Source organism: Sorghum bicolor, chromosome 8 (assembly GCF_000003195.3).
Source record: "Sorghum bicolor cultivar BTx623 chromosome 8, Sorghum_bicolor_NCBIv3, whole genome shotgun sequence".
NCBI lineage: Eukaryota > Viridiplantae > Streptophyta > Magnoliopsida > Poales > Poaceae > Sorghum > Sorghum bicolor.
In genome coordinates, this window is record NC_012877.2 from 52,309,084 (window position 1) to 52,322,651 (window position 13,568).

General features: G+C 41.5%; 1 protein-coding gene across 1 annotated transcript; it reads left to right on the forward strand.

Annotated features, from left to right (window-relative positions):
- On the forward strand, nt 49–13,264 carry LOC8067222 (acetyl-CoA carboxylase 1). The gene is made up of 32 exons (XM_021446242.1): nt 49–403; nt 1,222–1,598; nt 1,714–1,920; nt 2,010–2,168; nt 2,304–2,396; nt 2,652–2,747; nt 2,959–3,132; nt 3,221–3,314; nt 3,389–3,576; nt 3,669–3,719; nt 3,905–3,944; nt 4,026–4,150; nt 4,242–4,358; nt 4,459–4,533; nt 4,631–4,687; nt 4,783–4,887; nt 5,220–5,306; nt 6,058–6,249; nt 6,412–6,600; nt 7,087–7,197; nt 7,305–7,394; nt 7,472–7,648; nt 7,743–7,820; nt 7,913–8,035; nt 8,136–8,405; nt 8,496–8,833; nt 8,947–9,184; nt 9,272–9,639; nt 9,735–9,945; nt 10,225–10,404; nt 10,494–12,653; nt 12,731–13,264. Exons 2-32 carry the CDS (start codon nt 1,251–1,253, stop codon nt 12,785–12,787), a joined length of 6,798 nt encoding a protein of 2,265 aa, XP_021301917.1. The 5' UTR covers nt 49–403; nt 1,222–1,250; the 3' UTR covers nt 12,788–13,264.

Consider the following 13,568-nt stretch of genomic DNA (forward strand, 5'->3'; position numbering starts at 1 on the left):
CCATCTCCGCTGCGTGTCTCTCCCCTCATCACACCTTCCGCCTACTCTCTCTACCCGGGCTGCTCTGCTCTGCTCTGCTCTGGTCCCCCTGCAGGCTGCACCGCTGCGGGCAGTTAAAAAGGCCCGCGCGGGCGCGGCAGCTGCCGCAGCGTCGCCACGGCCAGGGGGCGCACCACCAGTCCACCACCCGCCCCCGCCCCCCTCTCTCTTTCTCTCTTCCCGCGAGGACTGCGCTGCTGTAGCTTCACGGCACGCATTTAAGGCGTGCCTTGGATCGTGATCTGCTGCACCGTATCCTGCTCCTCATTCCTCTCCTCCTCCTCCTCCTCGGCGGCGTCGTCCGGTGCCGGTCGTCGCGTTCGGCCGCCGAACGGGCGCCACGCCTCTGACTGCAACTGCGTGCGTACGTATCATCTCTCTTAACAGTTTTTTTTTTCCTCTGCTCCGTTTTCGCTAGTAGCTCAGCTCTGTGTCCGCTCGGGGTGTTGGGATTTTGCATCGCTCCGTGCGCAGCCGGCCATCCCCAGCCCAATCCAGCTCCAAATAATGCGATTTCTGGCAGCGCCGCCGGTACAAGATCGCTGCTGCTTCCCTCGGCGGCGATTGGCACTCGGTTTGGTAATTCTGTCGAGCAGGTTGTGGGCGTGTCAAGTGGGATTCGAGGGGCGAGGGAGAGATCCTGCCTGTTGCGGGCGATCGCAACTTGTCAACTATATGCAGCAGGAAGTACTAGGCTTTCTTTTCAGTTTGGTTAGGGGAGCTGCTTGTTTTGTACACTATTTTGGCGAGCTGGGGTTGGTCCTGTCTGTTTCGGACTTTATACTCACCTTTCTCGTGTTTGTCTCGACTTTTCTCTCATCACATACATGGTCAACCTACTTGCCTTTGCGACTTTTTTTGCTTTAGGAAATAAGAAACTGTGTCCTTGCTCTTCCTATTCTGCTGGCTGGTTATGCTCTATTACGATTACGATACAACTAGTTGGTGAAGAACCATTTGATCTGCTTATTAAAATAGTCGCTTCGCTGCTATTGACTTGCTATCGTTTCTTTCCTCACGGTATTTCAGAAATCTATTGCTTGTCTGTTTGAATTTCGACTGTTCTGATGATGAATAGGAGTAGCATCGTGGTAGTGATTTGTTGACATTCATCTAAGTACCGCCTCTCATGAATCGTGATTAATTAATATACTAACAATCTGTTTCTTTTGCTCCTACCAGGAGGTCTGAACTGCAAAAGGGTGAAATAAATGGCGGAGCCCTACCAAATGAACGGCATACTGAACGGGATGCCTAATTTGAGGCATCCATCCTCTCCATCAGAAGTCGATGAATTCTGTAAAGCGCTTGGTGGTGACTCGCCAATACACAGTGTGCTAGTCGCTAACAATGGGATGGCCGCGGTCAAGTTCATGCGCAGCATCCGGATATGGGCCCTGGAGACCTTTGGGACAGAGAAGGCCATTCTTTTGGTTGCTATGGCAACACCGGAGGACTTGAGGATAAACGCTGAGCACATAAGAATTGCTGATCAGTTCGTAGAAGTTCCTGGAGGAACAAACAATAACAACTATGCGAATGTACGGCTTATAGTTGAGGTTAGCACAATTCATCATCTGGAGTTCTGGAAGTTTTCACATGATTGTGTTTAGTTTTACATGTATTTTTTCACTGTGTACTTTGGTAATTAACATTTCAAGTTCAACTTTATAGATTGCAGAGAGAACTCGTGTATCTGCAGTTTGGCCTGGCTGGGGTCATGCGTCTGAGAACCCAGAACTTCCAGATGCTCTAAACGAGAAAGGAATCATTTTTCTTGGGCCACCATCAGCTGCAATGGCTGCACTTGGTGATAAGATTGGTTCTTCTCTCATTGCACAAGCAGCAGGAGTTCCAACTCTTCCATGGAGTGGATCACATGTATGCCGTCTCCTATTTCTGTGTGGTTCTACTCCTATTTTCCTCTGCTACTTTTGTGTTCACTTAATATTAAATCAAACTCTCTGCAGGTAAAAGTTCCACCAGAAAGCTGCCATTCAATTCCCGAGGAGATATATAAGAATGCTTGTGTTTCCACCACAGAGGAAGCAGTGGCTAGTTGTCAGGTGGTTGGGTACCCTGCCATGATCAAGGCATCTTGGGGAGGCGGTGGTAAAGGAATAAGAAAGGTTGGTTTTCTTTTTCATTTGAACTGTGGGAAAGAGAAGAGACCAGTATTCAGAAAAGAAAAATGAAGTTAAAGTTTCAGTAAACAATTTAGATTGATTATCACTAATTTTGTTGTCATCTGCATGGATCTGTAGGTTCATAACGATGATGAGGTGAGGGCACTGTTCAAGCAAGTTCAAGGAGAAGTCCCTGGCTCGCCTATATTTATTATGAAAGTGGCATCTCAGGTGAGAACTGATTCAAAGATTTTATTTCCCTTGTTACCAACCTGGGGATTTGAGAGAATTATCTACTCCATCACTGGAGATATAGAGAGAGAGCCTCATGGGCCATATGGGCCTATAATAGATGGGCCTTTATAAACTTAATAGTTTTCATGTCGGCTTTGAGCCTTTCACCCTGCCTTTGTTCTTTGTATCCTGAGCGCTTCTGTGTAATATATATTTGTTTCTGAAAGCATTCATTCTGTTCTTTCTTTGTAGAGCCGACATCTGGAGGTTCAATTGCTCTGTGATAAACATGGCAATGTGGCAGCACTACACAGTCGAGATTGCAGTGTTCAAAGAAGGCACCAAAAGGTTAGCTCTTCAAATTCTTTTAAACATCTGATTCCCATTGGGAGTTCATGCCTTCGCTGAATTTGTCCCATTCTTGGATTGTGTATTTTGTTCTGTAGAATTTATATCTTTCTTGAATAACTTTTATAGTTGAACAAGTGCACGACAATTTTTTTCCCTATTTGTATTTTATTGAAAAAATATTATTTTTCACCATTTACCTCTGCAACAGATTATTGAAGAGGGGCCAATCACAGTTGCTGCTCCAGACACTGTTAAAGAGCTTGAGCAGGCAGCAAGGCGGCTTGCTAAGTGTGTTCAATACGTTGGTGCTGCTACCGTAGAATATCTGTACAGCATGGAAACGGGTGAATACTATTTTTTGGAGCTTAATCCACGGTTGCAGGTCTGTTCTAAACTTCCAATGCAGGGATTTTGCAGAGGCATTCTTCTATGGTTCTTGCATTTTGAGTTTTTGACTGGCTTCCTTTCAGGTAGAACATCCTGTGACTGAATGGATAGCTGAAGTAAACTTGCCAGCAGCCCAAGTTGCAGTCGGAATGGGCATACCCCTCTATAACATTCCAGGTATTTCATTTTCTCGACTCCATGATTGATGATATTTTGTTCTCTTGTTCTGATGAATGAATTAATTACTGCAGAGATTAGACGCTTTTATGGAATGGACCATGGGGGAGGCTACCATGATTGGAGGAAAATATCAGCTGTTGCAACTAAGTTTGATTTGGATAAAGCACAGTCAGTGAGGCCGAAGGGCCATTGTGTTGCAGTCAGAGTTACTAGTGAGGATCCTGATGATGGGTTTAAGCCTACAAGTGGAAGAGTGGAGGTTGGTTTACTTGACTATATAATATTCTTTTGGTAATCCACCAGCTGTGCTTACCCGTATGTTAACTTATATTCTCTTGTCTTTTTCATCAGGAGTTAAACTTTAAAAGCAAACCGAATGTTTGGGCCTATTTCTCTGTTAAGGCAAGTATATGTCCATCCAAATTGGTTATTTGCTTTTGTGTTATATATACATCACCACAGCTGGAAGTATCACTCTTGAGTATTTATTTTTGTTTCTTGGTTTCCATAAAATTTTCTTGCTGAAATATGTATCCTGGTATGATACAAACTAACCCAAATGTTATTTCCCTTTTTTGAATTTTCAGTCTGGAGGAGCAATTCATGAATTCTCTGATTCACAGTTTGGTAAGTAACATAGCATGATTTTTTGTTTGTTCTTGGTATCTCTTGATGGTTTTGGTTAAATTTGGTGTTCTTCTGTTGCAGGTCATGTTTTTGCATTTGGGGAATCTAGATCTTTAGCCATAGCCAATATGGTACTTGGGCTAAAAGAGATTCAGATCCGTGGAGAGATACGCACAAATGTTGATTACACAGTGGATCTCTTGAATGTATGATGACCTCCATAGTAAATGATCTTCTGTACATGATACTCTTTATATGTCTTTGTGTAATTTAGTTTTCAATTTTGCATCTGTACAGGCCGCAGAGTACCGCGAAAATAAGATCCATACTGGTTGGCTTGACAGCAGAATAGCTATGCGTGTTAGAGCAGAGAGGCCCCCATGGTACCTCTCAGTTGTTGGAGGAGCTCTATATGTATGCCTGTTTGACTGCAGAACCATGATTTCTTACCTGCTTGTGAGCTTGGAAGTCAGCTATCTTTGTTGACATCAGACATTTATCTCTTATTTCACAGGAAGCATCAAGCAGGAGCTCAAGCGTTGTTACTGATTATGTTGGTTATCTCAGCAAAGGTCAGATACCACCAAAGGTATAATATATGCTGAAATGCCCTTGTTGCAGATTATACTTGTTGCTGTTGGACTTAAAACAGCTTGGTAACTGTGTAACTTCTTTCTTCATTGCAGCACATCTCGCTTGTCAATTTAAGTGTTACTCTGAACATAGAGGGGAGCAAATACACGGTACTCATCTATAGTTTTCTCTTTACATTTCTGTGCTCACAACTCAGTGACTCACTGTTTTTTAAGCAACATTACATGATTAAACTCTGCTGTAGATTGAGACAGTTAGGGGTGGACCCCGCAGCTACAAATTAAGAATGAATGGATCAGAAATTGAAGCAGAGATACATTCACTGCGAGATGGTGGACTTTTAATGCAGGTAAATTTCCCACAGTGTCTTTCTATTAAACTGAAAGGTCTCTAGCTGAGTTGGTTGGGTGGCTTGAGTATCCCCTCAGGTCTCAGGGCTTAAAAAATCCCCTCGTCTATCCCACGCCAAATCATAGGTCTAAGGTCTGGCCTGAGTCATGGTCGTTCTCACATGGGCTACAGTGCCACTATGTATGGGTGGGGCAGGGGTTCAAGGGTTTTCTTGACCTATGTGAGAAGATCTTCTTAATGTAATGTCCAGGGACTGTCCTAATCCCTGCAGGTTGAGTTTTTTTTTTCTCTTAGACAAGTTCTGATACATCTTTGTTGTAATTTCTTCAGTTGGATGGAAACAGTCATGTAATTTATGCAGAGACGGAGGCTGCTGGTACACGCCTTCTCATTAATGGTAGAACATGCTTACTACAGGTAAAGATGGCTACATTTTCATATTTTAACTCTTTCATGTTACGTACTAAACCACAGTACTTTTACATATAATTACTTGAAACTGAAGGTATTGGATCTGGCAATTTCTTGTGAATCTTGCATTCGTACGAAGATCATAAAACTTTATATTCTTCTTTTGTACCTTTTGTTGTAAACCCACACTAAACTTGATTGGAATATAACAACATAGAGTGTGAAGAACAGAATTTAGGAATCCATGATACAGTGTGGCCCTGAGTCATAATGCTTGAATGTAGATTTCGTTCCTCCTCTGCAAGTTCTCTCTTGGCTTCCATAACTGTGGCGTTTCATGTGTCAAACCATCTAAAGTAATCCCTCTGTCCCTAAATGTTTGTCGCCACGATTTGCGTGCTGACAACTTTGACTCGATTTATAGAAAATACGTGCATCATTTTTATCTCCAAATAAATTTATGAAAAAACTAGATTCAAATATCTATCCAATGATACTAATTGTGTGTATCATAAATATTATTATTTTTAATATATATTTAGTCAAAGTTGTTTCTCGGGAAGCGAAAACGACAGACATTTAGGGAAGGAGGGAGTATGGCAGTGGCCAGTTGCCTAAGATCTTTCTGAAAGTTCCTCACCATGTCGAATTTGACTTGAAGGAATAAGCAGTTTGGATTGTTTCAACTACTGACTATATTCTGACATCATTTGGAAATACATAATTTCATTTTTGTTCTCTTAATTGTACTTTGCAGAAAGAACATGATCCTTCAAAGTTGTTGGCTGATACACCTTGCAAACTTCTTCGGTTCTTGGTTGCCGATGGCTCTCATGTGGATGCTGATACACCATATGCTGAGGTGGAAGTCATGAAGATGTGCATGCCACTGTTACTGCCTGCCTCTGGTGTCATTCACTTTGTTATGCCTGAGGGTCAGGCCATGCAGGTATTTCATTCCTCTATATTTCCCTCCCCCTCTGCTTGCACATCCATGCTCTCTCTCTCTCTCATGAAATCAGTATGAACGCTTCATCTATAACAAACTTCATGAAATTAGCATGGTTACTACATTTATAACAAACTTGAATGTATGTTTTCCTTTTTTCAGGCGAGTGACCTGATAGCAAGATTGGACCTTGATGACCCCTCTTCTGTGAGGAGAGCTGAACCATTTCATGGTTCCTTTCCCAAACTGGGACCTCCTACCGCTATCTCTGGCAAAGTTCATCAAAAATTTGCTGCAAGTGTGAATTCTGCACACATGATCCTTGCAGGATATGAACATAATATCAATGACGTAAGACATTAATTTTTGCAATGATTTGTAATTTCAATTTGCTTTCATTTTTCTCTCCTCTTCCTTATCTTCATCTACAAAGAAAAACCAAGTTTGTAGTGTACGGCACACATTGGCGGACTCAAGGGGGGGGGCTGGGGTGGCTGCAGCCCCCCTCTTGGACTCAAAATTTTTTAACAGATTTTCTCTTTAGCAAAAGATTCTATGTATTTGGTATTTTTCTATATTTATTCTATGAATCTTTGCTTTTGAGCACTTTGAATCAATATTAAATTATTAATTTTAACTATATCTATTAGTGTATTGGATTGAACGAGAAAAATTTTTTTTAACTATGTTATTTAGCCCCCCTCTTGGTCCGTTTCTAAGTCCGCCACTGACGGCACACACTGTGCCATTTTCTTGGAAATAATCTGTTCCTTTTTTTTTAAATAGTCTTTATGTAATATTTAATCAACATTTTCCTTTCTGTACGTGCTTTTGCAGGTTGTACAAGATTTGCTAAACTGCCTAGACAGCCCTGAGCTCCCTTTTCTACAATGGCAAGAACTTATGTCTGTTTTAGCAACACGGCTTCCAAAAGATCTTAGGAATGAGGTGATTAGCTTTTGACTAGTTTTCTGTCAAATCAATTGTGGTCTTATTTCTGTATTACTTCTCTTTTGGGTGCACATGAGATGTCTGACTAGTTTGGATGCATTCAGTTGGATGGTAAGTACAAGGAGTATGAATTGAATCCTGACTTCTGCAAGAGTAAGGATTTCCCTGCAAAGTTGCTGAGGGGGGTTATTGAGGTCAGTTTGAGACTGCTACTTAGTGTTAACTCCTGTTTGAGTATTTATATTGCTTACTTACAAAATTACTACTATAGGCAAATCTTGCATACTGTTCGGAGAAAGATAGGGTTACTAATGAGAGGCTTGTGGAACCACTTATGAGCCTGGTCAAGTCATATGAGGGTGGAAGAGAAAGCCATGCTCGTGTTGTTGTCAAATCTCTATTTGAGGAGTATCTGTCTGTTGAAGAGCTCTTCAATGATAACCTTCAGGCAAGTTTTTGAAGAGGTTGCTCAATGCTCATTTGCTCACCAAATGTCCTAACTATTGTTGTGTTTTCTGTTTTTCTTTTTTTTTCTTTTTCAGTCTGATGTTATAGAGCGTCTACGCCTTCAACATGCAAAAGACCTTGAGAAGGTTGTATACATTGTGTTCTCACACCAGGTAATTTCTGTGAACTGTGATTTTTTATTTTTATTTTGGTACATCTAGAGATTCAAGGGCCTTTTTTCCTGACAATTTGTTTTTGTTTGAAGGGTGTGAGGAGCAAAAACAAATTAATACTACGGCTTATGGAGGCATTGGTATATCCAAACCCATCTGCTTACAGGGATCAGCTGATTCGCTTCTCTGCTTTGAACCATACATCATATTCCGAGGTAAAATTGAGGATTTTTGAAGATTGAGGTTCGATTTATTTTGCTCATGTAGTCATGTGATAGTTGATAAAAAATGTGTAATATATTGTTATTGATGCAGCTGGCACTTAAAGCAAGCCAACTTCTTGAGCACACTAAATTGAGTGAACTTCGCACAAGCATAGCAAGAAGCCTTTCAGAGCTGGAAATGTTTACTGAGGAAGGAGAGCGTTTGTCAACACCTAGGAGAAAGATAGCGATAAATGAGAGAATGGAAGATTTAGTTTGTGCTCCACTGGCAGTTGAAGATGCTCTTGTAGCGTTGTTCGATCACAGTGATCCTACTCTTCAACGGAGAGTGGTTGAGACATATATACGCAGATTGTATCAGGTAGCAGCGACTTTGTCCACTACTTTGCTTGTCTTGGTACAGCTTAAATCTTGACAAAATTTATATGAACTAACACAAATCATATTACAGCCTTATCTTGTAAGTGGAAGTATCCGGATGCAATGGCACCGAGCTGGCCTAATTGCCATATGGGAGTTCTCTGAAGAGCATCTTAAGCAAAGAATTGGGCAAGATGTGCCCCTACAGCAAGTAGAGAATTCCACTGAGAAGAGATGGGGCGTCATGGTTGTAATTAAGTCTCTCCAGTTTTTAGCAACTGCAATTGATGTTGCACTGAAGGAGACTTCACAGTACAGAGTGGGTGTCGGAAGTGTCTCGAACGGTGACCATGTAAATTCTAATCAAAGCAATATGCTTCATATTGCTTTGGTTGGTATCAATAATCAGATGAGTACTCTCCAAGACAGGTTTGTTTGCTCTCCATATCCTTATGTGGCTATTTGTTTCATGAAAATTTTCAAGAGTGATTCCATTGGATGTCATCAATTTCTTATTTTACCTATTTTTTGTCTGTTTGTAGTGGTGATGAGGATCAAGCACAAGAAAGGGTCAACAAACTATCCAAGATTTTGAAGGATAACACTATTACATCACATCTTAATGGCGCTAGTGTTAAGGTTGTCAGCTGTATTATCCAAAGAGATGAAGGGCGTCCACCAATGCGACACTCCTTCCAATGGTCTGTTGACAAGCTTTATTATGAGGAGGATCCAATGCTTCGCCATGTGGAACCGCCGTTGTCTACATTCCTTGAGCTGGTATGTAGCTATATTCATACTTTCATATTCTTTTAATATCCTCTTTGACTATAACTGCACCTCTTTAACATTTTTCTGTAAATACAGGAGAAAGTAAATTTGGAAGGTTACAATGAAGTAAAATACACCCCATCACGTGATCGTCAGTGGCATATTTATACACTTATCAAGAACAAGAAAGATCAGAGATTAAACGACCAGAGAATGTTCCTTCGTACCATAGTCAGACAACCAAGTGCAACAAATGGTTTCCTGTCAGGTAATATTGACAATGAAGTAGGCCGCACACAAGCTTCATCGTCGTTCACATCAAACAGCATTCTCAGATCATTGATGGGAGCACTAGAAGAAATAGAGCTACATGCTCATAGTGAGACTGTGAGATCAGGCCACTCACAGATGTATCTGTGCTTACTGAGAGAACAACAATTGCATGAACTAATTCCATTTTCAAGGTCAGTCAATGCAACTTGTCTTTTTATGTTGCGGATATGAAGGATAGGTTGTTAATTTGCTTGAAGTTATCCACTTCTGCTGTTCCATTGTGCAGGATGACTGATGAAATTGATCAGGATGAAGGAACTGCATGTACACTTTTGAAGCATATGGTATTGAATTTATATGAACATGTTGGGGTCAGGATGCATCGTCTTTCTGTGTGCCAGTGGGAAGTCAAGCTCTGGTTGGTTTGTGATGGGCAAGCTAGTGGTGCTTGGAGAGTTGTTGTTACCAATGTTACTGGTCACACCTGCACCATTGATGTAAGTTCTTTGACAACTCACTACTTTACCAGAAATAATCATAACAATAATTTAGTAATGACTGTGAAGAACTAAAGATTTCTACCACCTGTCTGATATGCATAAAACTTGACAGTAATAGCAATCTCATCAACTATCATACATGTTTCTTTAGCTAATAGAAAATGCTCCGTATGCTAAGTATTTTGACCATTTACTTTTAGGTAGAAGGATATCATTTGCACTTTTTGATGTGCTTATGTTCAAATTCTTTGCTTATGTTCAAATTCTTTCTCCCAGATTTACCGAGAAGTGGAAGACCCCAGCACACATCAGCTTCTCTACCACTCTGCCACAGCCACGGCTGGTCCTTTGCATGGTGTTGCATTGAATGAACCATACAAGCCTTTGGACGCTATTGACCTCAAACGTTATGCTGCTAGGAAAAATGAAACCACATACTGCTACGATTTCCCCTTGGTAAGTTGCTTGCAGCTCCTTGTTTTTCCTAACTTTAGTTATGGCATGCTTAAAGAGACCAATTCATCTCAGTAATATTATTTATGCAGGCATTTGAAACAGCGCTGAAGAGATTATGGAAATCAAGTAGCTATGGTGTTAGTGAAGCTAATGAGCGCAATCAACTCTATGCTGAAGTGAAAGAGCTTATATTTGTTGATTCGGATGGAGCATGGGGCACTCCATTGGTTTCATTTGAACGCCCTCCAGGCATCAATGATATTGGCATTGTTGCTTGGAACATGAAGCTGTCCACGCCAGAATTCCCAAGTGGCCGGGAGATTATAGTTGTTGCCAATGATGTGACATTTAAAGCTGGGTCCTTTGGTCCAAGAGAAGATGCATTTTTTGATGCTGTTACCAATCTTGCCTGTGAGAGGAAACTTCCTCTTATCTATCTGGCAGCAACTGCTGGTGCCAGGCTTGGTGTAGCTGAGGAAATAAAGTCATGCTTCCATGTCGGCTGGTCTGATGATGAGAGCCCTGAACGTGGTTTTCAGTACATTTACCTCACTACACAAGATTACTCACGTCTAAGCTCTTCAGTAATAGCTCACGAGCTGCAACTAGAAAATGGAGAAACCAGATGGGTGGTTGATACCATTGTTGGTAAAGAGGATGGACTTGGTTGTGAGAATCTCCATGGAAGTGGTGCGATTGCCAGTGCATATTCCAAGGCATACAAAGAGACCTTTACTCTGACATTTGTGACTGGAAGAGCTGTTGGCATTGGGGCTTATCTGGCTCGTTTAGGTATGAGGTGTATACAACGTCTTGATCAACCAATTATTCTGACTGGGTTTTCTGCACTAAACAAGCTTCTGGGGCGGGAGGTGTACAGTTCTCATATGCAATTGGGTGGCCCCAAAATCATGGCTACAAATGGTGTTGTCCACCAAACTGTGTCAGATGACCTTGAAGGTGTTTCTGCTATCCTGAAATGGCTCAGTTATGTTCCTCCATATGTTGGTGGTCCTCTTCCCATTATGAAACCCCTGGACCCACCCGAAAGACCAGTAGCATACTTCCCTGAGAATGCTTGTGATGCTCGTGCAGCCATCTGTGGCATTCAAGACGGTGAAGGGAAGTGGTTAGGTGGTATGTTTGATAGGGAAACCTTCGTGGAAACATTGGAAGGTTGGGCAAAAACAGTTATCACCGGAAGAGCAAAGCTTGGTGGAATACCAGTTGGTGTCATAGCTGTGGAAACCCAGACTGTGATGCAAGTCATCCCAGCTGATCCAGGTCAGCTTGATTCCGCTGAGCGTGTAGTCCCTCAAGCAGGTCAGGTGTGGTTCCCAGATTCTGCAGCCAAAACAGCTCAGGCATTAATGGATTTCAACCGTGAGGAGCTTCCACTGTTCATCCTTGCAAACTGGAGAGGTTTCTCTGGTGGGCAAAGGGATTTATTTGAAGGAATCCTTCAGGCTGGTTCAACAATTGTTGAGAATCTGAGGACGTACAAGCAGCCTGCTTTTGTATATATCCCAATGGGTGGAGAGCTACGGGGAGGGGCCTGGGTTGTGGTGGACAGCAAGATCAATCCGGACCACATAGAGATGTATGCTGAGAGGACTGCGAAAGGGAATGTCCTTGAGGCAGAAGGATTGGTGGAGATAAAATTCAGGCCAAAGGAACTGGAAGATTGCATGCTAAGGCTTGACCCAGAATTGATTGGCCTGAATGCTAGGCTGAAAGACATGAAGAAACAAAATGCCAGCATCTCGGAAATGGAGACCATACGGAGGAGTATGACTATTCGGATGAAGCAGTTGATGCCTATTTATACTCAGGTTGCCACACGATTTGCCGAATTGCATGACACCTCTGCTAGAATGGCTGCCAAAGGTGTGATCGGTAAGGTTGTTGATTGGGAAGAGTCTCGGGCCTTCTTCTACAGGAGATTGCGAAGGAGAGTTGCTGAGGATGCCCTGGCCAAGGAAGTTAAAGAAGCTGCTGGTGAGCAGCTTTCCCACAGATCAGCACTAGACTCTATCAAGAAATGGTATCTAGTGTCCAAAGGAACTGAAGGTGGTAGTGAAATGTGGAATGATGATGAATCTTTCTTTGCTTGGAAGGATGATTCCAAGAACTATGAAAATTATCTCGAGGAGTTGAAGGCTGAAAGAGTATCGAACTGGTTCTCGCATCTTGCTGAAAGTTCCGACGTGAAAGCTCTGCCAAACGGTCTTTCACTCCTCCTTAACAAGGTAATTTTATTCTAACTTGTTTGAGCAGATCATTTTTTTTCTAAGATCAACATCCTGAATTCTTGATTCTGGTACAGATGAATCCTCTGAAGAGGGAGCAGGTCATTGATGGCCTCAGGCAGCTTCTTGGTTGATCGATGGTGGTATCGCATTCCAACCGGAAAATGTCCTCACTTTTTGCACATAAACTATGTGTTCTTGCAAGATCGAAGTGGAGCATGAAGCCCTGCTTAGTTGGGAACGAATTGTTGTTTGTAGTCATGTATTTAGCTGTTTATCCTGTAATTAGTTGGATGTCGTTTCTCGATGTCATATGATACATCAGCAATCCTGATCAAGTAATTATTTACTTTTCAATCCAAATAATACATGATTTTCATCAGTACGCTTTGTGCTTGTAATATACTCTCTCATTTCAAATTATAAGACGTTTGAGGTTTCCTAGATACATTACTTTTACTATGCTTAGACATAGTAGATATCTAAGTTCATAGTAAAAAAACTATGTATTTAGAAAAGCTAAAATGTCTTATAATTTAAAATTATTAGACATGTATTGTAGACATGTAGACATATTGTAATTCAAGCCCCGTTAGAATGACTCTGCAATTTATCAAGGTGCAAATTATATTTTTTATTTATTACTACTATTCAGCTATTTCGTTCGGCTTATCAGGGCATATTGTACCGTTGGTTGATTTGTTGTGAGTGAAAACACTGTTGAATGACCGACAGATTCGGCTGATAAGCTCAAGCGAGTAGGTTGAACATTTGCTTTTATAAATAACTCCGGATAGGCTCGTGCATAGTAAATTTGGCGCTGCTAATTTTCGAGATGTCCACTCTCTGAACGATAAATTTTTCTATTATTACTATTATCATTTGCTTCGATAAATAATTATTTATAGACTCATG

Excerpts from the sequence above, each read along its gene's own strand:
- LOC8067222 (XM_021446242.1), top strand. The coding sequence starts at position 1,251 with ATGGCGGAGCCCTACCAAATGAACGGCATACTGAACGGGATGCCTAAT. Across the intron at positions 2,748-2,958 it reads TTCAAAGAAGGCACCAAAAG|ATTATTGAAGAGGGGCCAAT; the intron begins GTTAGCTCTTCA and ends CCTCTGCAACAG. Across the intron at positions 3,577-3,668 it reads CTACAAGTGGAAGAGTGGAG|GAGTTAAACTTTAAAAGCAA; the intron begins GTTGGTTTACTT and ends CTTTTTCATCAG.